At 50.8% G+C, this 26,749-nt stretch overlaps 1 protein-coding gene across 3 annotated transcripts in view; it reads right to left on the reverse strand.

Annotated features, from left to right (window-relative positions):
* Window positions 1-1,092: 1,092 nt before the first annotated feature.
* LOC114588262 (paralemmin-1) overlaps window positions 1,093-26,749 on the reverse strand; it is a 46,061-nt gene continuing 20,404 nt past the window's right edge. Inside the window, exons 3-9 of one of the 3 annotated variants that reach the window (XM_077921966.1) lie at window positions 19,519-19,599; window positions 19,128-19,258; window positions 17,041-17,158; window positions 14,974-14,995; window positions 13,750-13,812; window positions 8,114-8,245; window positions 1,093-6,145 (exon numbers count right to left, since the gene is read on the reverse strand). In XM_077921966.1, coding sequence (XP_077778092.1) covers window positions 5,580-6,145; window positions 8,114-8,245; window positions 13,750-13,812; window positions 14,974-14,995; window positions 17,041-17,158; window positions 19,128-19,258; window positions 19,519-19,599 — 1,113 coding nt within the window. In that variant the 3' untranslated portion in view covers window positions 1,093-5,579. The remainder of the gene's footprint in view (window positions 6,146-8,113; window positions 8,246-13,749; window positions 13,813-14,973; window positions 14,996-17,040; window positions 17,159-19,127; window positions 19,259-19,518; window positions 19,600-26,749) is intronic. The other 2 variants (XM_077921967.1, XM_077921968.1) reach the window with 2 other exon arrangements.

Below are 26,749 nucleotides of genomic sequence, written 5' to 3' on the forward strand. Positions count from 1 at the left end.
GGAGCAACGCAGAGCTGGGCCATCCGCAGTGGGCAGCAGGGCAGACCTGGCCGCTGGGTGACGCAGGGGTGCAGCAGGCAGACTCCTTTCGCAGGTGGGGCGGATTTAATTCCCCCCTAGCACATTCTTCCAAGACTCACCTCTGGTATCGCTGGCCTGGTTTAATCCCTCGACCCTTTTCCAAAGGGATCCTGCGGTCTCCAACAGCTTGGCTTTATTTTTGGGGAGGCCGGCCGCACCGCTCTGGCATTTTCTGGGATTTGCTGGGAACAAAGGCCCCAAACCCTGGGAGCTAAGCATAAGCTGACTGGAGTGTGTTGGTGTGTGCAATCCAGGACATTGTTGGGAACCTCAAACAAAGGGGGGCGCTCATGGGGTGCTGACCGGGCAAAATGCAGAGACCGGAATATTGCTGACCAGGGTGACTTCGGGGCACCCATGGGTGGGGTGGTCAAGAGCTTCATGCTCTACCGACTGAGCTATCGGCCCGGCTTTGTGGTTTTTCTCCTCCCAGATATACAAAACTGGCAGTGATCTACCCAGTTGTTGAAGCTTTTTTTGGGGGGAGAGACCCAAAGTTATTGACCTGTTGGACATGCCTGGTACACCGTATTTTTCGCTCTATAAGACGCACCAGACCACGAGACGCACCTAGTTTTTGGAGGAGGAAAACAAGGAAAAAAATATTCTGAATCTCAGAAGCCAGAACAGCAAGAGGGATCGCTGTGCAGCGAAAGCAGCAGTCCTTCTTGCTGTTCTGGCTTCTGGGATAGCTGCGCAGCCTGAATTCGCCCCATAAGATGCACACATGTTTCCCCTTACTTTTTAGGAGGGAAAAAGTGAGTGTCATAGAGCAAAAAATACAGTAATTTGATGCCCTCTCCCCCCAGCTGTGACAAGCGAACAATAACGAGACTTTGTGTAGTTCTGCAAGGGGAACAGCGAGCCTCCCAAGAAAACTATAGTTCCCAGGATCTTTGGCAGGGAAGCCATGGCTGTTTAAAGCAGGTATTGCGTCAGCGCGTCAAACACACACAGGTGTGGGAACTGCCAATTGTTCAGACGGGCAAAGAGAGAGAGACGCAGACCCGGTTTCGTCCCCCCAGATGATTCACACCTTTATTATTATTATTATTATTATTTTGCTCTGCTCAGGCATTATTACAAACCAACCGGCAGGGGGAAACAGCGGCGAGGTTGGTGGCAGGGAGAGGCGGGACGTCGAAACAGCTGGTGGTGGGTGATCGATAAAGCTGCGGAGAAACGAGGGAAGGGCGAGCCGAGGGGGCCAGATCTGCGACAGAGGACCGGGAGCACGAAGGAGGGCTTGGGGCGTGGAGTGCGGACCCCCACGTCTTACACGCTAGATGAGACAGAGGAGCGAGCAAAGGGGGCGGACGCACCAGACGTGACATCTGCGGAGAACCTGATGGTAAGGTAAAGGGACCCGACCGTTAGGTCCAGTCGTGGCCGACTCTGGGGTTGCGGCGCTCATCTCGCTTTACTGGCCGAGGGAGCCGGCGTACAGCTTCCGGGTCATGTGGCCAGCAGGACTAAGCCGCTTCTGGCGAACCAGAGCAGCGCACGGAAATGCCGTTTACCTTCCGGCCGGAGCGGTACCTATTTATCTACTTGCACTTTGAGGTGCTTTCGAACTGCTAGGTTGGCAGGAGCAGGGACCGGGCAACGGGAGCTCACCCCGTCATTGCGGGGATTTGAACCGCCAACTTTCTGATCGGCAAGCCCTAGGCTCTGTGGTTTAACCCACAGCACCACCCGTGTTGGTGCCCTTACTCAAATCCAGGCCGCCTGACCATTCCCTCTCATGGTCTTCAAATAAGTCCAGGTTCTCGCCACGTATATTTCTCCGAATCACGGCCATTCAGCTGTTCCGGGGTGGCACCGAGGACAGGAGAAGAGGCCGGCTGACCGGCGGCGTGGCGGAGACCTCCAGCTGCCCTAGTCTCCTCCCCGATAAGGGTGGCTAAGGGTGGGGGACAGCGGGGACGATGCCCCACGTCCAGCAAGGACATGGTGGCGCCGTCGTTAAATGGTCGGCGCCCGTTTGTGAAGCAGTTCCTAGCTAGTCTCCTCCACCTGCTCCAGCCCTAAAACCCAGGCTTGGGGAGGGGCAAAGATTCGAAGAGGGGGTCAACTTCTAGGTCAGGACAACAGAGTTTGGGGTCCCAGGCCAAAAACCCCCAGAAAAATAAAGCCCATTGGATCAGACGTTTGGGAAGGTCTTGGCACCCACCTCCCTGATGTTATTTCGGAATTTTTTTGGGGGGGTGTCAAACTCTCCCCTTCTGCCCCCCATTCTTCAGCTCCCCATAACGAAATTTGTGGGCCTGCTCGCCTCTGCCTGGTGGCAGGGATCCAAACGCCATTGACCCAAGGCACAGCTGTCAACTTTTCCATTTTCTTGCGAGGAATCCTATTCGGAATAAGGGGATTTCCCTTAAACATTGACAAGGGATCCCAAGAGATTCCCGGAATCTGCTCAATTCCCTCTCCCTACACTCTTCAAAGCGCACTCCTCGACTCCCCGACTTCCCAGCATCTCCTACCATCCACTGATTTATTCTTTGATCGCGCAATAAATTCAACAACCCCACACCGGTTTATAAGCTTGGCGTTGTCCTAACTTCTGAGCGCAATCCTGCAAGCATCTTAGGGCCCAATTAGTTATCTCGGCTCAACTTTTCCTCCTCAATATTTTCAATCGGCACTGGTTTTGGGGAAACACCTTTGCTCTCGCGAGTCTCCCCACCCCCAAAAAACTGGCTTTGTCTGTGGAAATTTGAGAGGCAACCCCTGTCAAGACAACATCGTTTTTCAACCCTAGAGATGGGGAAACGGAAGGGAGAGACACTGCCCCACTTCCTGTTCCCATTTTGGAGCCGCCATGTTGGAAACAGTGATATAACAGATGTGAGGCATTGTGTCTAGAGGGACCTAAATCTCCTCCCGCCTTTTTCCGGTGAAAATAGGGACATCCTATTTCATAATAAAAATGATGTTGATGATGATGTTACCATTTATACCCCACCCTTCTGACTCCGGGCAGCTTCCAACATATAAAAAAACATAATAAAACATAGAACATCGGCTGTCCCTATTTTCAGGGGAGAAACGTTGGAGGGGATGGAATAGGACGTCCCTATTTCCAGGGGAGAAACGTTGGAGGGGATGGAATAGGACGTCCCTCTTTTCAGGGGAGAAACCTTGGGGGACATGAGATGAGCAGGTTGGGGATCCCTCAAGGCACTTCCTTATGCCAGCTTGGACCAAGTGGGTCAACAGAGGGTGGCCTTCCACGCATCACAAAGGGGGCACAGAAAGGAGACGCGGGTTGGGATGAACTTTGCAGATGCAAATTCAGGAACAGCTGCTAGCGCTTAATACTTCTCTGCATAGCTGGGGAGGCAGAAGCGGACTTGGGCACAGCGGCCACCGCTGGCCATTGGGACAGGTGGCTGCGGGAGGCTGGGAGCCTTCCAGTAGGTTGTGCCAGGGCTTGTGACGGGCAGAAGAGCAGGAAGAGACAGCTGATGGACAGAGTAAGCCATTGACTGACGACGGGAAACACTGGTCCAAACAGGTATACACTGACCAACGTAAATCTGGTACAAATTTGCCCGGTGTGCACCTTTCAGAGCACCCAGCGACACCCCTGTTAGGCGGGCCGCTCCGTGATTGCAAAGAGGGTGGTTGATCACCCCGTAGGGACCAGGAGGTTGAGCTGTAGCTGCTTGCGTAAAAGCACCCCAGGTCTCAGTTTTTGTGGCTGGGGAGGGCAGGAACCATGTTCTGTAGGCCCGTGAAACCCAAGCGACACGCCCTAAGCCCTGGCTGCTTTGGCACTTCAAATTTGGCAAGGGGGGGGCAGGTGGGCAGTGGAACGACAAGCCCCTTGGACCAGCAAAAGTTTGGAGTAGGCTCCGCTTCCCATCAGCCTCAGAGGTGGCCGGCACGCCCAATGGTCAGAGGCGCCAGGAATCTCCAGAATCCCACCTCCCTAATCTAAATCCTTTCTGCCCCTGCTCCTCAGTCAGCTCACCTGCTCTGTCCACACCTGTCCGGCTTCCCTGGCCTAGCTAGAGCCGCTCAGCTGCCTCGCCCCCTTGTCTGAGCCGTCTGCAGCCATGCTGATCATTGGGACGGATCAGGCCCTCCCAGCTGGCTCTCTCGGCTTCGCTTGCCGGCCCTCACCTAAGCGAGTAAGTATTTTTTGCCAGCGGTAGTCACCAGGGCAATTTGGGTCTGCGAGGCGGGAGGATGTCAGCAGGTGGCGCCAGAGGAGCCAACTCACAGGATCATAGAGTTGGAAATGACCCCAGAGGGTCCTCTCGCCCAAACCCCACCCACAAAATAGAGGAATCTCAGCTAAAGCATTCGTGGCAGGTGGCCACCCGACCTCCTAGTTTCTCAACAAGGGCAACACTGAGAATGATTCGAAATTGGCAGTCAGGGTCACCACCTGAGGGTCTGGTTGCAGTGTGAGAAGGTTGGCTGAGGACCCACCAAACGTGGTAGGTCGGTGCCCCCGTTTTGCTCGAACCAACCAGCCTCTCCTGTATTTTCCTCCCGACCGGGTTTTGGTTCGGAACCACCGGTCAGTTCTACAGTTTTTACAAGCCGAGAATTAAGGAGGGAAAACGAAGCCACGTCAACACCGACGGTCTCAGAGCTGTCAAGGTCCGACCATTGCAATCTCCCCAAAAACTTCTTCCGGGACTCATATGATGCTTTCCCACGAAGCCGCGGGATTGTCTCACCGACAGAGCAGATCGCCAAGCCCAGTGTCCGGACGTTTGCCCTCGGACCACAGCCGATTCCCGTCACCCTGGTCTCCCACCCCCCAAACACCGTCTTTTTAAACACCAGCAGGGCAGGGTGTGTGTGTGCAAAACTAGGTTTTACCAAGCCGGATTCTTTTGTTGGCACGAGAAACCTGGCCAGTGACGTTCTCGGAGATCCCAGGAAGCGATCTTCAAAGGCCGGCAGATTTGCAAAGGTCCCCAGAAGCGCAAGAACGAAGAGTCTCCTTAATCGATGTTAAATTTCCTTCTCAGGAAAGTCCGTTGTCGGAAATCGTGCCGGTTCATTCCGAAGTGGCGGAAATACCGAAACGCACCCGATTCCCTTTCTTTCATATTCGGTTGAGCGCGAGTCCAAGAAACTTTGGCCACAGCGGTTTAAGGTTTCCCGATTGATTCTGCTTTGGAGCTGGGGCACGGGGCAGAGGACAACGCCGTCTAATAAATATACTTTGCATCTGTTCCGTTTACGAAAAAGCGAATAGAGATGAAACGGGACTTAGCAGGGCCATTGCTGGGCGTCAGACACCGGCCGCCGCAGCCGCCACCAACTCTTGCATTAGAATATTTCCCCAGTCACTTAAAGGGAACAGAAAAACAAAACCTCTGGGAGCGGTGGGAACTGCATGTCTTGTTAATTAAAAATTAAAAAAAACAACCACATTAAACCTAGGAGTTTGTGGAAGAGGTGGGAATTATGGGGGGAGAGGGAGGGGAGAGAAGGCAGTCCTGATTGGCTGTAGAGTCGAGGGGGGCGCCTTACATCACCGAACAACATTTGCAGCGCTGTTTCTTGGCGTCGAGATCTTGCTCTGCGTCTTTGGGGTCGGTGCTGTTGGCCGCTGGCGGCTCCCCGGCTTGATTCTCCACCTTCTGGGGGACGGACGCGGCCACCGCGCTGCCGTTCGGAGGGGCGTGATCCTTCCCTGTCGCTGACGCTGCCTTGTTTTCGGCGTCCTCAATCACCACCAGCTCCGCCCGGATGGTGCCCTCGAGACCCAGGACCTTCTTGGTCTCGTCCTCGTCCTCCACGTTCTGGTAGCCCATGAAGATCATGGTGACCGGCTTTTCCTCGCTGGGTTCGGGGCCTTGGCCGGCCGGCATCAACTTGGGGGTTTCCACCGGCTTCGCCTGCACGCCAGTGATCTCCTTCCTCGGGGTGGCCTTCTGGCTCGGCGGGTTGCTGCGGGGCCCCTTGGCCGCCTCCGAAGCTTCGCTCAGGTTCACCTCGTCGGCCTTGTGGATGAGCTCGTCCACCTCGGAGGAGCTGAGCTGCTGCAAGCCGTTCTCCAGCGCCCCGTCTTCAACGCGGACCGCGTGCACCACTGCAAGAAAAGAGACAGAGAGAGAAAAAGCCTTGAGCCCCGACATGGAACCATGCTCAGTGGGTAAGAGTGTTTCATCGGCGGGCAGAACAACTCATGTTCAGTCCCTGCCCACGGACTGTCTGGCCAGAGCGGTGCATGCTCTGGTTGTCTCCCGCTTGGACTACTGCCATGCGCTCTCCTTGGGGCTCCCTTTGAAGGTGACCCGGAAGAAGAAGAGTTTGGATTTGATATCCCACCTTTCACTCCCTTTAAGGAGTCTCAAAGCGGCTAACATTCTCCTTTCCCTTCCTCCCCCACAACAAACACTCTGTGAGGAAACTGCAACTAATCCAGAATGTGGCAGCCAGACTGGGGACTGGGAGTGGAGACCATATAACACCGGTCTTGAAAGACCTACATTGGCTCCCAGGACATTTCCAAGCACAATTCAAAGTGTTGGTGCTGACCTTGAAAGCCCTAAACAGCCCAGAATCCCTGAAGGAGCGTCTCCACCCCAAACACCGGGGTCCCTCTCCCGAGGGCCTTCTGGCGGTTCCCTCCCTGCGAGATTACAGGGAAGCAGGCAGAGGGCCTTCTCGGTGGTGGTTCCCGCCCCGTGGAACGCCCTCCTGCCAGATGTCAAGGAGATAAACAACTACTTGACCTTTAGATAACATCTGAAGGCAGCCCTGTTTAGGGAAGCTTCTAATATTTGATGAATCGTTGTATTTTCATATTCTGCTGGAAGCCGCCCTAGCATGGCTGGGAAGACCCAGCCAGGTGGGCGGGGTATAAATATCATCATTATTATTATTGCCTCTGCAAGGACCATCAGAAGTTGCGATCTTTCCGCCACTTACCTTGGAGTAAACCCATTGACTTCTCTGGAATCGAAAGAACCGTAGAATCGCAGATTGGCAGGGACACCCAGCGGTCATCTAGACCAACCCCCTTTGCAATGCAATACATTGACAACAATACATTGACAAGCTGCAACTCCCAGCGGCCAGCATGGCCAATGGTCACAGACGATGGGAGCCGGAGCCTTGCAACATCCAGAGGCTCACAGTATCCCCATTTCTGCGTTACTTCCAGCGCCCCGTGGCATGATAGGAGCAGACATCTGCTCAAGCTAGGGGAACCTATTTATTTCATTTCATTTCAAATAGTTTCTACGCTGCGTTGCATTTCGGGGTTGGAAGGGAGGCCCCTCTCCGTGGCTTGCAGCCGAACGTAAAACATCAAATTAAGATTTGTGAGTTTGCAGAGATGGCAAAAACGACGACATCCCAGGCGCCGGGCACCTTGTCCTCGCCATTTTCCGGACCCTGCCCTCCGCTGGCGCGTACCTTTCATCTTGTCCTCGTACCTCCTGGACCCCTCCAGGAACTGCTGGACTCGAACTCGCAGCTGCCCAATCAGCACAGAAGGGGAGGTTTTTAGCCCCTGAAGAGCCTTTTACTCCTTGGTACTGATGGAGGACTCCCTGGTTCTGAATGGGGTGACTGTGCCCCCGAAGGACCAGGTGCACAGCCTGGGGGTCATTTTGGACTCACAGCTGTCCATGGAGGCGCAGGTCAGTTCTGTGTCCAGGGCAGCTCCATCTGGTACGCAGGCTGAGACCCTCCCTGCCCGCAGACTGTCTGGCCAGAGTGGTCCATGCTCTGGTTATCTCCCGCTTGGACTACTGCCATGCGCTCTCCTTGGGGCTACCTTTGAAGGTGACCTGGAAACTGCAACTAATCCAGAATGCGGCAGCCAGACTGGGGACTGGGAGCGGCCGCCGAGACCACATAACACCGGTCCTGAAAGACCTACAAGCACAATTCAAAGGGTTGGTGCCGACCTTGAAAGACCTAAATGGCCCAGTAGACCTGAAGGAGCATCTCCACTCCCATCGTCCAGCCTGGACACTGGGAAATGTTGACAGCTATGGCTCCCAGGTGCCGGGCGCCTTGTCCTCGCCGTTTTCCGGACCCTGCGTACCTTTCATCTCGTCCTCGTACACCTTGACCCCCTGAACCGAGCGGTCTTTGGGCAGGCTGGTGGTGCTGGACAGGACCTTGGTCTCGCCCGTCAGTTTGTCCTTCTCCACCGTGATCTCCACAGAGTACATAGCTGGGGGGCAAACAGGAGAGTGAAGCCCTGCCGCCCCACCGCAGCTCCCGGGGCCCCGACTCCTGCTGGAAAGCAAGGCGTGCGTCGCACGAGCAAGGCGTGAGGCCGCGAAGCGGGTGCAGAGCGGGCAAGCTCCAAAGTGCAAGGGGTGCGGTTAGAAAGCGGTGCGCAGGGTCCATTCGTCCCCGGAAGGAGAAAGGGAGCCTCCCGTCTACAGTGCCGAGCGCAGCCCGCAAAAAGCAGCCCTTCCCTGCTTCATGTGGGTTAATTCCCATTGGCGCCTGAGGGGCTTCACATGTTGGACTGCACCTAGCGAGGAAGTATATATATAGGTAAAGGTAAAGGGACCCCTGACCATTAGGTCCAGTCGTGACCGACTCTGGGCTCATCTCGCTTTATTGGCAGAGGGAGCCGGCGTACAGCTTCCGGGTCATGTGGCCAGCAGGGCTAAGCCGCTTCTGGCAAACCAGAGCAGCGCACGGAAACGCCGTTTCCCTTCCCGCCGGAGTGGTACCTATTTATCTACTTGCACTTGATGTGCTTTCGAACTGCTAGGTGGGCAGGAGCAGGGACCGAGCAACGGGAGCTCAGCCCGTCGTGGGGATTCGAACTGCCGACCTTCTGATTGGCAAGTCCTAGGCTCTGTGGTTTAACCCACAGCACCACCCGCGTCCATATATATATATATATATATATATATATATATGGGACGCGGGTGGCGCTGTGGGTAAAAGCCTCAGCGCCTAGGGCTTGCCGATCGAAAGGTCGGCGGTTCGAATCCCCGCGGCGGGGTGCGCTCCCGTTGCTTGGTCCCAGCGCCTGCCAACCTAGCAGTTCGAAAGCACTCCCGGGTGCAAGTAGATAAATAGGGACCGCTTACCAGCGGGAAGGTAAACGGCGTTCCGTGTGCTGCGCTGGCTCGCCAGATGCAGCTTGTCACGCTGGCCACGTGACCCGGAAGTGTCTTCGGACAGCGCTGGCCCCCGGCCTCTTGAGTGAGATGGGCGCACAACCCCAGAGTCTGTCAAGACTGGCCCGTATGGGCAGGGGTACCTTTACCTTTACCTTTATATATATATATATATATATATAGCAGTACCTTGGTTCCCAAACGCCGAAGCCCCGGAAGCGAGTGTTATTTGAATAAATAATGTAACATTAAAAAATAGAAGCTACCTGAAAGTACCATATAGGCCTAGGTTTCAATTAGGAGCTAATTAAATAAATGAGATTTAGAACGTTAAGAAAAGTTAAGAAATTTGACTATAATTGGAATATTGTTTTTGGGATAATGATATTGGAAAACTGGTACATTCAGTTACAAGGAAATTCAGATGGGAGGAAGTCAAGTAATATGTTTACGAGGTTGGAAGTCTAATTAATTAATTAACTTGTATTGCTTATGTTTTTGTTGTAACACTCTTTTTTATTTTTGTTTTCTTCGTGTGTGTGTGTTTTTGCTTCATTTATTTTATAATATGTGTTTTGTTTGTATGAAACTTAATAAACATTATTGTAAAAAAAAAAAAAAATTGAAAAGCTGGGCACTGACACATATGCCTTAATACTTGCTCCAAAACGTGCGACGCGAGGCCAGAACGTTACTTCTGTTCTCCGCCATACCCGATCTTTACGGAGCAAATTGCATTTGCGCCCAACGCGGTTATATAAATGACGTTTCAGCCTGCGGAATGGAAACCTATTGAGCCGAGCCCCTCGCTGAGAGGGCTTATTTTATTTTATTTTTTTGGCGCGTGACAACTCTGCTGCGGTTAATGGGCAACAGTCCTCTTTGAGGAGGGGGGGCTCCAGCTGCCTTTAGGATGCTTTGACCTTGCAAAAGGTCTTCTCTGACCTTTGAAACCTCTGGCAATTCAGGAATACAAGGCTGCTTCCCTGGCAGGAGGGAGGAACCAGCCAATTTCATTTCCTACCCGTTCATTAAAAAAAAAAAGGAACGGGTAGGAAATGAAATTGGCAGAGACATCACCTTGCCAACAAAGGTCCGTATAGTTCAAGCTCTGGTTTTCCCAGTAGTGATGTACGGAAGTGAGAGCTGGACCATCAAGAAAGCAAAGAATGGATGCTTTTGAGTTCTGGTGCTGGAGGAGACTCTTGAGAGTCCCATGGACTGCAAGAAGATCCAACCTCTCCATTCGGAAGGAAATCAGCCCTGAGTGCTCCCTGGAAGGACAGATCCTGAAGCTGAGGCTCCAAGACTTTGGCCACCTCATGAGAAGAGAAGACTCCCTGGAAAAGACCCTGATGTTGGGAAAGATGGAGGGCGCAAGGAGAAGGGGACGACGGAGGACGAGATGGTGGGACAGTGTTCTCGAAGCTGCCAGCATGAGTTTGACCAAACTGCGGGAGGCAATGGAAGACAGGAGTGCCTGGCGTGCTCTGGTCCAGGGGGTCACCAAGAGGCGGACACGACTAAACGACTAAACAACAACAACCTGTTCCTTTACCCCCAATCCCACCCCCCCTGCCCATATTCAGAATGCCAGACCTCCAGGGCCGGCCTGAAGTTTCTGGGTTCGCCTGCCCTCCTCCAGGCAGCTGGTGAGGAACTCAAGGCTCAAGGTGGACCAGTAAATTTTCACTCCTCATCTTCATTTATATATTAAGAGGACGGTGAATGCAGCTTGCAAAATTCGCTCCGGTAGGAGCCGGCTGCAAATGGTAACCTAGACCTTCCAACATAGAGGTGTTCCCTCCAACGTTTCTCTCCTGAAAATAGGGATGTCCTATTCCATCCCCTCCAACGTTTCTCCAGTGAAAATCGGCTTTATCCAACCTCAGTCCTAGTACTCAGAGTAGACAACCAGCATGATGTACTTAGGTCTACTCTAGGTAGGGTACAACTCCACTCCTTGAGTCAGTAAATTCTAGGTGAAATCCATTCTTCAACTCTTTTATCCATTCAAAACAAACAAAACCATTAAGTTCTGCAGTCGGAATTAAAGAATGCAGATCTATTCCTCCGAAGCTGCCAATTAAACCTCAACAAGTTAGAATATCACCCAGCGCGTCTCGTCTCCCGTAATGTCATTTCCTCTAACCTAGAACGCGTTAGCGCTTATCTAACTCTTCCCTCTTTCGATTCCCCGGCAAGCCTGAAATATAACGCAAATTGATTTTATCCTGAGCATTCAATTGGGTTTTCTGCCGCCGGAGCGAAACGGATGCAAATCTGTTTGTTTAATTAATTCATTTTTAAGAACCCAATTATTTCCCGCAATTAGAACAAATGCAAATCTATTTATTCACAAAATTTTCCAATTAGATCCTGCGATTAGCACTTCCCGGTATTGTTTGTTTCTTTGGAGGGAGCGAGAGGAGGAATTGTGGACTGAATCTGGGGAGACCACGTTCCATTCTCCCCTTTGCCACGCCAAACGTCACCCCCCTGAAAAAACCCCACGGCGACGTCAGTGAAGAAAAAGCACTCTGCACTTTCTCAGAGGCACTGCTGCTCACACATTCGGTTCAAGCACAAAGGGAAGAGTTATGTTGCAAGAATGGGAACGGGAATTTTTAAGAACTGCAAGACAAGGGCAAATGAAGAACCTTTTTTGGGGGTTCAGGTGGTTCCCCCAAATTCAGCTGAAAATGCAACAGCCGTTCAAATTGCTCTGGTTCGATTTGCTCAGTGTGAACAGCCGAAAAACCCGAAAAACCGAGGGTGGAATAATTTCGATTGCAACCGGAGAGAGATTTGCATAGGGGAAGTTTTTAATGTTTAATGTTTTATAATGGTTTCGTGTATGCTGGACGCTGCCCAAAGTGGACCGGGTACAAATAAAATAAAATTATATATATGGAAGGAGAGAGAGCACTAGCTTGGAATCAAGAAGGAGGGGGAAATTGACGCAGCAATTCTCAAGTGCAGGATTCGGTCTTGAGATTTAGCACGGCGCTCTCTAACCCAGGGCCGGATTTAGGTTTGATGCGGCCCATAGCTCCTGAAGGTCATGGGGCCCTTTATATGTCCAGCTGTCCTTTGTCCACAACACATTGCCACTGTTTTTTTGTGTTGATATATGTTATATTGTCATTTATGGACCTTATAGGTATCTCAAGTCATCTGCAAGTGTGGCCGTGCAACCGGTCCATGCAGAATGTCGGCACCCTATATATAGAAAGGAGCAAACCGGGGATATTTTAGGGAGCAGGCGGGGCCCATGACTTACACCATAGGAGACTACACAACACAAAACACGGTTGCTGGATGTAGGCTTTATTATATTTGTTTTTTATCTTATATTTTGAAAATGTACATCCAGTGTTTTTTTCCCCCATTAAATTTTTTGGGGGCCCCAAGAGAGCGGGGCCCTAAGGTATAGCTTGTTTAGCTTATATGTAAATCCAACACTGGCATAGATAGATATAGATAGATAGATAGATGATAGATAGGTATAGATAGATAGATAGATAGATAGATGGAGGTAGATAGATAGATGGAGGTAGATAGATGATAGATAGATAGATAGATGATAGATAGATGATAGATAGATGATAGATAGATAGATGATAGATAGATAGATGATAGATAGATAGATGATGATAGATAGATAGATAGATAGATAGATGATATAGATAATATTTTGGAAATGTATGTCCAGTGGGGCCCTAAGATAAAGTTGTTTAGCTTATACATAAATTTGGCACTGGCATAGATAGATAGATTGATCGATCGATAGACATATAATATTTTGGAAATGTACATCCAGTGGTTTTTTCCCCTTTAAATTTTTTTGGGGACCCCAAAAGAGTGGGGCCCTAAACTATAGCTTGTTTAGCTTATACGTAAATCCGACACTGGCTTAGATAAATAGATAGATAGATAATATTTTGCATACATGTACATACAGGTTGTTTTTTCCACTTTAATTTAATTTTCCTTTAATTTTTTGGGGGGGGGCCCAAGAGAGAGGGGCCCTAAGCTACAACTTGCTTAGCTTATACGTAAATCCGACACTGGCATAGATAGATAGATAGATAGATAGATAGATAGATAGATAGATAGATGATAGATGATAGATAGATAGATAGATAGATGATAGATAGATAGATGATAGATAGATGATAGATAGATATAGATAGATAGATAGATAGATAGATAGATAGATGATAGAAAGAAAGATGATAATATTTTGGAAATGTACATCCAGTGGTTTTTCCCCTTTAAATTTTTTTGGAGACCCCTAAAGAGTGGGGCCCTAAACTATAGCTTGTTTAGCTTACACGTAAATCCGGCCCCACTCTAACCCATCACCAATTAAGCCATGTGGGGTTCGCCCCCCAAAAAGGAGGGGGTTCCCCCGAGATAGTTCGGCCACCCCACCCCACTCCCGGCGAAAGCAGGCGAAAGCAGCATGCCGCTACAGTCAGGCAGAGGGGCTTGCCGTCGTCCCCCCGGCCGCCCCATTTTGGGGGGGGGGGGCCCAAGAGCTTAAAGGATTAGTGCGCCCGTAAGAGCAAGAGGCCACGATCCGACCTACCTGCCTTCATCATCCCACCGCCTTCCGCCACTTTTAAAGGGCTGTTGGAGGCTCTGTTTTCCACTTGGGGGGCAAGGAGGAGAAGGGTGGGGAGGGAGTTAGAATCACAGAGTCACAGAACTGTCGGAAGGGACCCCTGAAGGCCATCCAGTCCAACCCCCCACGAGGCAGGGACTCGAACCCGCAACCTTGTCGTTACCAGCCTAGCAACACAGCAGGACAACGCACCGCTCCCTGCTCTGAGGCCCCGCTTCTGTGCATGTGTGTAGCGTGGTGTATAATAAATAATAATAATAATAATAATAATAATAATAATAATAATAATAATTTTTTATTTATACCCTGCCCTCCCTGGCCAAGACCGGGCTCAGGGCGGCTAACACCAAATATAAAATAAAGTTAGAAAAACCAACACAACTCCCCCCAATTGATTAAAATACGGTTTAAAATGCAGCCTCGTTTTACTGGCGGCCCATAAATCAAGACTGTAAGGAGAGGAGACGTCAAATATTCACCAGGGCCAGCTATCCCTGCTGGTCCTACACGGGCCAGCAAAAGGGCCGAGGGAAAATTTATATGCAGGATCCTATAGAAGGGGTTCCATTAAAAAAAAAAAGAGGTTTAGCGCTTCTGCGCATGCATGCGTGGCGGCAAAGAAACCCGGAAAAATACTTCCGGGTTTGCTGCGTTCGCCTCCCCGGTACATAAGGGGAGGTATGGCTGTAGCTCCTTTTCGAAATCCAACCGGGATTTAAAAACGGGGGTAGAGGACCTCCGCCCCAATGGCCCTCTAAGGAAGCCATGGGTTCGAGTTCTGCCCTGCAGAGCAGGAGAAAAGAAGCATATGGCAGCCCATAAGAGATATTTGAAGGTGGCTCCCCTGTCTCCTTCTCAGCCTCCTCTTTCCCAGGCTAAACATCCCCAGCTCCTTCGACCATTCCTCATCCGGCTCGGTTCCCAGACCCCTTGATCATCTTGCCCACTTTCCACCTTGTCAATATCCTTAAATTTTGGCGCCCAGAACCGGACACGGGATTCTAGCTGTGGTCTGACCAAGCCGGAATCGAGAGGGACTCTTGATCTGGACACTGGACTTTTGTGGATGCAGCCTAGAATAGCATTGGACTTTTTTGCTGCTGCATCACAGAGTTGGCTCACGTTCAGCTTGGAGGAAAATGTGGGATATAGATACAAAGAAAGAAACAAACAAAGAAAGGTACCTACCTTTGGCCGAGCCTAGAGGAGTCTGTGGGAAAAGAGAGCAGACATTAAGAGGAGGGGTAGAAAATATATTTAAATGGAGTATATCAAAGTTTAAAAACACGGGAGCCAGACCAGCACCATCTCCTGAATTTGAGGTGGCCTAGGTCACACAACCCTGAGGGGCAGGCCAGGCTGAGATTTTTTATATATAAATAGATTTATACCTGCCCCAGCCACTCTGGGCGGCTTCGAACACACATAGTTGTAGTAGTAGTAGTGTTAAAAACATCAAGCATTTATATAGCAACAATCTGACCCAATATAAAAAGTCACAATAGACAGCTCATGTCAAATGAAGCAATACAGTGGTACCTCGCAAGACGAATGCCTTGCAAGACGGAAAACTCGCAAGACGAAAGGGTTTTTTGTTTTTCGAGCTGCTTCGCAAGACGATTTTCCCTATGGGCTTGCTTCGCAAGACAGAAACGTCTTGCAAGTTTGTTTCCTTTTTCTTAACACCGTTAATACAGTTGCGACTTGACTTCGAGGAGCAACTCATAGAACGCGGTGTGGTAGCCTTTTTTGAGGTTTTTGAAGACCTTGGTGATTTTTGAAGCTTTTCCAAAACTTTCCCGACACCGTGCTTCGCAAGACGAAAAAATCGGAAGATGAAAAAACTCGCGGAACGAATTAATTTCGTCTTGCGAGGCACCACACTGTATTCAATAATCCATTAGGATCCCATAATATACAGTGAAATTAAACACCAGCAAATAATAAGTTAAGCAGTTTACACCTATCTATCTATCATCTATCTATCATCTATCTATCTATCTATCTATCTATCTATCTATCTATCGATCTATCTATCTATCTATCGATCGATCGATCTATCGATCAATCGGTCTATCGGTCTATCGGCCCGGTCTTATTCAACATCTTTATCAACGACTTGGATGATGGACTCAAGGGCATCCTGATCAAATTTGCAGATGACACCAAACTGGGAGGGGTGGCTAACACCCCAGAGGACAGGATCACACTTCAAAACGACCTTGACAGATTAGAGAACTGGGCCAAAACAAACAAGATGAATTTTAACAGGGAGAAATGTAAAGTATTGCACTTGGGCAAAAAAAATGAGAGGCACAAATACAAGATGGGGGACACCTGGCTTGAGAGCAGTACATGTGAAAAGGATCTAGGAGTCTTGGTTGACCACAAACTTGACATGAGCCAACAGTGTGACGCGGCAGCTAAAAAAGCCAATGCAATTCTGGGCCTCATCAATAGGAGTATAGCATCTAGATCAAGGGAAGTAATAGTGCCACTGTATTCTGCTCTGGTCAGACCTCACCTGGAGTACTGTGTCCAGTTCTGGGCACCACAGTTCAAGAAGGACACTGACAAACTGGAACGTGTCCAGAGGAGGGCAACCAAAATGGTCAAAGGCCTGGAAACGATGCCTTATGAGGAACGGCTAAGGGAGCTGGGCATGTTTAGCCTGGAGAAGAGGAGGTTCAGGGGTGATATGATAGCCATGTTCAAATATATAAAAGGATGTCACATAGAGGAGGGAGAAAGGTTGTTTTCTGCTGCTCCAGAGAAGCGGACACGGAGCAATGGATCCAAACTACAAGAAAGAAGATTCCACCTAAACATTAGGAAGAACTTCCTGACAGTAAGAGCTGTTCGACAGTGGAATTTGCTGCCAAGGAGTGTGGTGGAGTCTCCTTCTTTGGAGGTCTTTAAGCAGAGGCTTGACAACCATATGTCAGGAGTGCTCTGATGGTGTTTCCTGCTTGGCAGGGGGTTGGACTCCATGGCCCTTGTGGTCTCTTCCAACTCTATGATTCTATGATTCTATGATTCTATGATTCTATCGGTCTATCTGTCTATCTGTCTATCTATCTATCATCTATCTATCTATCATATCTATCTATCTATCATCTATCTATCTATCTATCTATCTATCCACCTGCCCCAGCCACTCTGGGAGGCTTCCAACACTAATATTAATATTATTAATAGTAATAATAATAAATATATTCTCAGGCTGAGAGGGGGGGGGAGAGGACTGCTTCTTACCTTCGGTGTACGGGGTGCCTTGTCCTCTTTCCCCCCCGCCCGCGTCTCCTCAGCCATGTTCTCTTTGGTGGACGACGCTGAGATCCCGTTTTCAAGTTGCTCCAGCTCCTTCTCCAACCTGGAAGAGGGAAACGGCATTGGAAGGGAGTGGAGACCACGTAACACAGGTCCTGAAAGACCTCCATTGGTTCCCAGGACGTTTCCGAGCACAAGTCAAAGTGTTGGTGCTGACCTTGAAAACCCTAAATGGCCCAGTATCCCTGAAGGAGCGTCTCCACCCCGGACACCGGGGTCCCTCTCCCGAGGGCCTTCTGGCGGTTCCCTCCCTGCGAGAAGTAAGGTTACAGGGAACCAGACAGAGGGCCTTCTCGGTGGTGGCGCCCTCCCTGTGGAACGCCCTCCCATCAGATGCCAAGGAAATAAACAACTATCTGAAGAAGAAGACATCTGAAGGAAGCCCTGTATAGGGAAGCTTTTAATGTTTTATTCTAATTTTAATATTCTGTTGGGAGCCGCCCAGAGTGGCTGGGGAAACCCAGCCAGATGAGCGGGGTGTAAATATTATTATTATTTATTTCTATGACTCCACGAACATGCCTTTCCTCCAGACCGAAAAGCAACCTTTGCAGAGATCCGCTTCTGGCTGGGGCGACCACCAGGTCCATTTCATCCCTGTGCAAACTTTGAAAAGACTCAGCAATGGGATTTTCTCGCCCGGGAGACCCGGAGGCAGCAACAGCTACCGGCTGTCTCTTAATCGGAAAGCAGAGATGGCTTTTGCATCCGCTGCCTGCCCGGATCCCTTTAGAGCAGGAGAAGGGAAGAGAGGGAGGGGAATGAATGCTCATCCCTGGAAGAAGACGGTTTCCCCGGTTTGCATAACCCTCTCTAAGCCTCTCCCTTTCTCTTGGCCTCCCCAAATGCGGACCGCGGCTCACCCCTTGCCAAAGGGAGAGGTGCAGTCTGGAACAGAGACATCGAAGCCTTGCCAGTGATGCTCTGTTCTGGAGGAGAGGCAGTTTCCCCCAGAGGAGTCTGCCGTACGGAACACATCAATGCAGCGGCCGGCATATAATAATAATAATATTTTTTTATATATACCCCGCCCTTCCCGGTTCAAAAACCGGGCTAAAGGCGGCTAACAAGAAATTTAAAACACTTAATTGTAAAAAGCAGCATAAGATACAGTATTAAAAACATGAATAACAATAAAATTCAAAAATCGATTTAGGGGAAATAAGCCTTAGATAATCCCCAGGGCTAGCTGGCTGAAATGGTCCTACTTGGGCCTGCGAGGAGACCAGGGGAGAATTAGCTGTGGGGTCTCAGAGCGGGTGAGGGAAGGGAAGGGAAATAAAAGATCAGGCTGAATTCAAATTAAAGGCCAGGCGGAATAGCTCTGTCTTACAGGCCCTGCGGAAGGAGGTTAAATCCTGCAGGGCCCTGGTCTCATGGGACAGAGCATTCCACCAGGTCGGAGCCACCACTGAAAAGGCCCTGGTAGAGGATAGTCTGACTTCCTTAGGACCCTGGACCTCTAAACTATGGTTATTTATGGACCTTAAGGTCCTCTGCGGGGCAGACCAGGAGAGGCGGTTCCATAAATACGAGGGCCCTAAGCCACATATGTGAGTCTTGCATCTGCTGTAACTTCTAAAGGCAGCGAACGCATCTCTCTCTATCTGCCTTCCCTTTGCTTTATAAACTGTGCAACGAACTCATCAGGATTCATCATCATCTGCCATTGAAATTATCCAACTCCCTGTTATAGGAATTTTAAGGTACCCAAGGGACGCAGGTGGCGCTGTGGGTTAAACCACAGAGCCCAGGACTTGCCGATCAGAAGGTCGACGGTTCGAATCCCCGCCATGGCATGAGCTCCCGTTGCTCGGTCCCTGCTCCTGCCCACCTAGCAGTTCGAAAGCACGTCCAAGTGCAAGTAGATAAATAGGTCCCGCTCCAGCGGGAAGGTAGACGGTGTTTCCGTGCGCTGCTCTGGTTCGCCAGAAGTGGCTTAGTCCTGCTGGCCACATGACCTGGAAGCTGGACGCCGGCTCCCTTGGCCAATAACACACCTGAGCCCTTACCTGTGGATGCTTTCTTCCAGCTCCTTGGCCTTCAAGTCGTCCTCCTGCATCTGCTTTTTCAAGGCGTCACCTTCCTCGGCCGTCGACGACGGGGCTCCTTCCAGCAACCATCTTTCCCTCAAGGTCTTTGACTGGGAGGCAAAGAGAGGAATCGTAGAGTCGTACAACTTGGAAGGGACCCCAAGGGGTCGTCTGGGTTATTGTTGTTATCGTATTTATTTAAAGCATTATTTAGAATAACCTCGGTTGCCGAATGTCTCTGTATGACCTTAAGCAAGTTCTGGCAAACAGTGAGCGGCCCCCTCTATCAAGGTACCTCCCTCCCCCCCCCCCACTCTGATTTTTTGGGGAGCGGGTTCAGATCCTGATTCCTTCCAGCAGCTCCCCCTACCTTTAAGTGTTGCAACTGACGCCGGTCGTCTTCCAATTGCCTCCTCTTGTTTTCTATCTCTGCTTGGCGCTTCCTCTTCTCCTGAAATCGCAGGCGGAAAGGAGGGTAGGAGGAACAGGGGGGAAGACAAAAAGTGAGTGGCAGCCTCCCCAAAAGTTAAAACAGACTCCTGGAGGTGCCCTGAGGTCTTTCCAAAGTTCCCACCTCGTTTCCCCCTTGGCCATGAGTTAGGGAGGGCGGTTACTTTTTCCTTTTTTAATTATTTTTTAAAAAGCTTTTATTTGTGAATATTTCAAACTACAACGGGATTTGCCCCTGCAATACAAAGCAGTTTGGGTATGTTATTTCCCCTGACGTACATGTGCTGTGCACATTTATTTATTTTTTGCAAACATCGGTCGGTTGCAGAACTGCGTCGCAAAATCCAAGCGCGGCCGTATTTCATTTCTCTCTCTCTTTAATGCTTTATTGTTTTGAAACTGTAGAACAGAAATACTGAATAGATGTTGAAGACAAAATAAAAATAAACAGCCATTCGTTCCTTAATTGATACTTCATCATTTTATAACTGAATTTATAAATTTTACAAATTGAATTGATAAAACATCATTTTATAATTGAATTTAACGTGACCTCTGGTCTTCGCATTGCGTTCCCGAATTGGATTCCTTGAATCCGCACTTAGCTTTGTTTCCTCCATGTTGTTCGGCTTAACTTTAAATTTTATAAAGTTATCCGATTTATAAACGAGAAACTCAGTCGAAACCTGCCAGCCAATTGATATTTTGACATTCTTTTACACAGGCGTATTCCACCTATATATTTCGGTTCTCGTTTCGCTCCGGGAAACGCAAATTCGACGGGTTTGCCTTTGAAGACGAACTGGATCTGTATTTCGCTTCTGCCAGGGACAGGGAACCTTTTCCAGCGCGAGAGTGAGGAGGCAGAGAGCTCAAAGAAGATACAGAAAAGCAATTCTCTCCGAAAAGGGACCTCTTTGGGCTCCTGTGGGCCTTCAGCCAGGCAAACCTCAAACAAGAATCTGTTGTTGTTTGCAACCGGGAGAGAAATTCCATCCCTCTCGGGGCTGCTCCATGCTCGATTTCCCTCTCGAAACGAGGGCAGGAATGTGTCGCAAACAAGGGATGCTTTTGTTGTCCTCCTCTCGGACAGCAGAGGCTCCCCGTCACCCTAGTTAAATCAAAATCCCGCTGGGAAAACAGGAGGTGGAATACAAGCCCATTAATAATAATAATAATAATAATATAATAATTTATCACTTATGACTGAGTTTTCCCAGCCGCTCTGGGTGGCTCCCAATCGGATATTAATAACAATATAGCATTAAAGATTAAAAGCTTCCCTAAACAGGGCTACCGTCAGATGTCTTCTAAAAGTCAGGTAGTTGTTTATTTCCTTGACATCTGATGGGAGGGCGCCACCACCGAGAAGGCCCTCTGCCTGGTTACCTGTAGCCTCGCTTCTCGCAGGGAGGGAACCAGCAGAAGGCCCTCAGGAGATGGACCCTGGTGTCCAGGCTGGACAATGGGGGTGGAGACGCTCCTTCAGGTCTACTGGGCCGTTTAGGGCTTTCAAGGTCAGCACCAACCCTTCGAATTGTGCTCGGAAACGTCCTGGGAGCCAATGTAGGTCTTTCAGGACCGGTGTTATATGGTCTCCACTCCCAGTCCCCAGTCCAGCTGCCGCATTCTGGATTAGTTGCAGTTTCCGGGTCACCTTCAAAGGTAGCCCCACGGAGAGCGCATGGCAGTAGTCCAAGCAGGCGATAACCAGAGTCAGTCTCCGGAAACGCTCTCCCGCCAGATGTCAAGTGAATAAAGAATTTGTTTAAGCAACTCCTGTTTTAGGAGTGTTGGCATTAAAGAATAAAAAGGCTCGAAAGAGGCGTCTAATTTGTGCATTTCCCCTAATCTGCCTATTTTTGTACACATTACTGCAGGGCTGGAAAAACTCCTTTGCAAAATTCGGAGAAGCGTGAATATCATAGCTCGGCTCCGTTCCAGTTTGTGCCGCGTTTCCCAAAGGAGAAATTAGTTAAATGCAAACGGAATCGCACCTCCCCAAACTTGCACTTCCAAAAGGGACCCCCCTGCTAATATTTCAACACCCAAAGAAGGTCTCTGTGGAGGAGAGCCCTTTTTCCACTGGCGTGCAAAAATGCAAAAAAAAACCCACTCTCTGTTGCATTTCCGGAGGTGGCCGGGACAATGGGAGTTAAACCCTGGAAATGTCTTCATTCCGGCCCCACATGGAAAAACCAGACAATATTCCTTTGGTGGCCAAGCTTGCTGCAAGCTCTTCCAAACGCATCGCCTGTCTGCCAAGCGATGATCCGTTTCTCTCTCTCCTTTTCGGAACAGCCTGCAAAGATCGCCTCCCTCCCTCTGAACTTTTTTGCAGAGTGTTGCAGGAATTTATGTATAGGTGGGGGGGGGGTGTTGCCCCTCCAGCAGATATCACGCACATGCAGCCCACTACCAAAACCAGCACCATCGCTTTTGGGACTTTTGTGATTTGTCCCCACAAAACACCCCATCGCAGTTTCTTCCTATCTATTCAAAGGGCCTTTGCTGCACGATACCAAATGTCAGAATTCACTGATCAATGTTCCTATGTACTGGCTCACTGGGAAAACTTCAGAAATTCATCTAGACCTGTGAGCTCAGCTCCTCAGCAGCCCCTCTGCCTGAGTGGTAATCCCTGGCCTCCTGATACCTGAGTGCCAGACAGGTAGCCATTCCAGAAAGAACAAACCCAGATGAAGACAAAAGGGTGGGATGAACTTGGCTGGGAAACAGGGAAATGTGAATATCTCTTTTGTTACACTTGATGGGTGTTTGGTGGAGGGCAAGGGGAACCATGGGGCAGGGTCCAGGATGCTCAGATTGCGGCTACCAGACCTCCCCTTTCATGATGTAACCATGATGTATGAGTGATGCAGTTTGGGGGGGTGTAATGGGGATTAAAAAGGTAAAGGGACCCCTGACCATTAGGTCCAGTCATGACCAACTCTGGGGTTGCGGCGCTCATCTCGCTTTATTGGCCGAGGGAGCCGGCGTACAGCTTCCGGGTCATGTGGCCAGCAGGACTAAGCCGCTTCTGGCGAACCAGAGCAGCCCACGGAAACACTGTTTACCTTCCCGCCGGAGCGGGACCTATTTATCTACTTGCACTTTGACGTGCTTTCGAACTGCTAGGTTGGCAGGAGCTGGGACTGAGCAACGGGAGCTCACCCCGTCATTGCAGGGATTCGAACAGCCGACCTTCTGATCGGCAAGTCCTAGGCCCTGTGGTTTAACCCACAGCGCCACCCGCGTCCCTGTAATGGGGATTAGCAGCTATCAAAAGTTTGGGTTCTCTTTTGTTCGGGGCTTCCATCTTGTTCCACCTGGTGGCAGGTGGGAGTCCTGTCTGTCTTCAGTAAAGACCAAGCCGACTGGCTGCTGTTTTGCTCTGGTATTCCTGGCTGGGGTCCTTGTTTTTTGTCCAAGGGAGCCTTCAGATTTCTCCGTTAACAGAGGCTCACGTTCATTCCCAGGACGGACACAGAGCTGGCCAAAGTCTCTTTGCTCCTGACTGTTTCTCTTCTCTCTCTCTCTGCCCTTCCTTTCCCTCTGAAACAATACTCTCCTTTGTTGCGAAGGGCCTGTATCTAGCGGACAGTGTCGGAAAAAAATGAGCGTCCGAAAGGGGACTTCAAGGTACGGGAAGCCAGCCAGGGCGAAAGCAGCGCTGGGTGTGCCTTCGGTTGGCAGATTCCGGGTTAGATTAACCAACAAGGTGCCCTGGGTCGACAGCAGGTGAAAGGGACGCAGCAGCTCTGTCGCTGAGCACACCTGTGCACGCCTCAGCTTGCCCACCTAGGGCGAATCATGAGCGTCATAATTTTAATATTTGTTCCCCACCCATCCGCCTGGATCAGCCCAGCCAGTCCGGGCGGTTTCCCACACATATATAAACATAATAAAACACCAAACTTCCCCAAAGAGGGCTGCCTTCAGATGCCTTCTAAAAGTCAGGTAGTTGTTTATCTCCTCGAGGGCGTTCCACAGGGAGGGCGCCACCACCAAGAAGGCCCTCTGCCTGGTTCCCTGTAACCTCACTTCTCGCAGGGAGGGAACCGCCAGAAGGCCCTCGGGAGATGGACCCCGGTGTCCGGGGTGGAGACGCTCCTTCAGGGATACTGGGCCGTTTAGGGCTTTCAAGGTCAGCACCAACACTTTGAATTGTGCCCGGAAACGTCCAATGTAGGACTTTCAGGACCGGTGTTATGTGGTCTCCACTCCCAGTCCCCAGTCTAGCTGCCACATTCTAGATTAGTTGTAGTTTCCGGGTCACCTTCAAAGGCGGCCCCATGGAGAGCGCATGGCAGTAGTCCAAGCGGGAGATAACCAGAGCATGCACCGCTCTGGCCAGACAGTCTGCGGGCAGGGAGGGTCTCATCCTGCGTCCCAGATGTAGCTGCCCTGGAAACAGAACTGACCTGCACCTCCATGGACAGCTGTGAGTCCAAAATGACCCCCAGGCTGCGCACCTGGTCCTTCAGGGGCACAGTCGCCCCATTCAGAACCAGGGAGTCCTCCACACCAACTAACTTCCCATCTCCTACAGGTTCTGGAGAATTACGAGAAGGACGAGAGCGACGCCGACATCTTCATCCCCATCATCCTGTACGACTCACTCCGGTCCGTGTTCGACCGCTTGAAGGAGCAACAGGGGCAGGGTTACACCGTTCAGGACCATTCAGACACGCCGATTTTAAACCCACCATGAGGACTAGGATCTTGTAGCTCAGCCACTGGGCCTCTGCTTTGGCAGGCGGAAACTCTCAGTTCCTGGCCTCACCGGGAAAGTTTGGGAAAGGACCATGAGTCTGTAACTCGGGCAAGCTGCCGCTCAGACAACCCTGAACTAGACAGGTCCCCCCCTTCCCACAAACACATGTTAAAAAGCCGTAAGACGCGGCCTCGGCCTCCCCGTGTCTCTAAATGTGCTCGTGTGGACCTCAGGGCATCCTGCGGCGATTGGGCAGCCTCCCATCACATGCCCAGCGGGGTGCAAAACTCCATCGTTGTGAGCTGTTGATAACAGATCATTACAGGACAATTGCGGTGTGTGTGTGTGCTTTCCCTTCCTAGCCTTAAAGCCGACATAAATGCTCTTTGTTGCGAGATCTGTACAGGATGGGTGATTTGGAGAGGCCAGGAACATGGCGTACTGCGAATGGCGGAGGGGGAACAGCCTTCAGCCACGGGCGCCCAGTTCCAAAGGGGGGGGGGTGACATGAATCGCGAGCGGTGATTTATTTTCCGGGAAACCAGGGCCAGTCGAGACACTTGGCTTTGGCCTCCCTGCATTGCATACCTTCCAACGTTTCCCCGATGAAAACAGGGGCGTCATTACGGGAGGGGAGGAGAAAGGGGCAGGAGGCAAAAGACCCCAATGACGCCCCTTTGCCGGTAGATTCCAGACCCTCCGAGTGTCCCTATTTGCCAGGGACAGTCCCGGATGTCCTAGTTTCTATTTTCAGGGGAGAAACGTTGGAGGGGATGGAATAGGACGTCCCTATTTTCAGGGGAGAAACGTTGGAGGGGATGGAATAGGACGTCCCTATTTTCAGGGGAGAAACGTTGGAGGGGATGGAATATGACGTCCCTATTTTCAGAGGAGAAACATTGGAGGGGGTGGAATATGATGTCCCTATTTTCAGGGGAGAAATGCTGGAGAGTATGGCCCCCCAATAAAATTTGGGGGGGGATGAAACGAGAAACAGTTTGTTGCGCTCTCCCAAAAGATGAGGAAGAAGATTTGGGCAGGTGGCCAGCGCTCGCTGTAGGTTTCAGAGGCCCCCAGAGCTTGAAAGCCATCTTCAAAGGGTCGCTTCTCTCGGGGGGCCTACCTCCTCATTGTGGGAGATTCGGCCGCCCCCGTGGCGAGGTGTGTGCCAGGGGAGCGGCCCTGCCAAGCCCTGGCGCCGGCCCCTGCCAGCCTCCCAAGCTCAGCTGCCCGAGAATGCAACGTTCTTGAAAGGGTACCCGATGGGCACATTTGTTGGGGGTCCAAAGACCTCCGTTCGCCTGGCTCCATCCGAATTGGCGGTGCCAAACAGCGGGGAAAGGTCGGTGCGTTCCTCCCCAAATTTGGCTGCCCCCTCCAACCCACATGCTCGCGGCTCGGGGAGGAAGCGGGTTACCGGGGGACCCCTGCCGCGCAGCACTGGCATCCGGCTGATGTTGTAGCTTCGCCGGCTTCTAAAGGCAGAGAAGAAAAGGGCCTATGTCAGGGAGCAGAAAAAGGATTCCATTGTCTCAGAGAGAGGAGCGTTTGAGCTGAGGGGAGAACTCCACATTTGTAGCTCTCTCTCAAGGTTACAACCCGGGTTTGGGAAGATGCAGAACAGGCCGGGAGATAGCGAGCTTTCTTGCTTCCACCCTCCTCCCTCCCCAGGAAGGAACTGAGCTCATCGGTCAGATAAATGGCATTTTCGCCCCAGGGACAAATCCGAGAAACGGGGGCACCATTGTAGGGGCGACCCACTGAACACCAGGTCCCCTGTCCATTTCTCTTCCCACCCCGCCTTTAGCATACCCTCCAACGTTTCTCCCCTGAAAATAGGGACGTCCAAGTCCATCCCCTCCATTTCTCCGATGAAAATAGGGACGTCCTATTCCATCCCCTCCAACGTTTCTCCCCTGAAAAGAGGGACATCCTATTCCATCCCCTCCAACGTTTCTCCCCTGAAAAGAGGGACGTCCTATTCCATCCCCTCCAACGTTTCTCCCCTGAAAAGAGGGACGTCCTATTCCATCCCCTCCAACGTTTCTCCCCTGAAAATAGGGACGTCCTACTCCATCCCCTCCAACATTTCTCCCCTGAAAATAGGGACGTTCTATTTCATCCCCTCCAATGTTTCCCCTGTGAAAATAGGGACGTCCTACTCCATCCCCTCCAACGTTTCTCCCCTGAAAATAGGGAAGTCCTATTCCATCCCCTCCAACGTTTCTCCCCTGAAAATAGGGACGTCCTATTCCATCCCCTCCAACGTTTCTCCCCTGAAAAGAGGGACATCCTATTCCATCCCCTCCAACGTTTCTCCCCTGAAAAGAGGGACGTCCTATTCCATCCCCTCCAACGTTTCTCCCCTGAAAAGAGGGACGTCCTATTCCATCCCCTCCAACGTTTCTCCCCTGAAAATAGGGACGTCCTACTC

This window comes from Podarcis muralis, chromosome 18 (genome assembly GCF_964188315.1).
Source record: "Podarcis muralis chromosome 18, rPodMur119.hap1.1, whole genome shotgun sequence".
Taxonomy (NCBI): Eukaryota; Metazoa; Chordata; class Lepidosauria; order Squamata; family Lacertidae; genus Podarcis; species Podarcis muralis.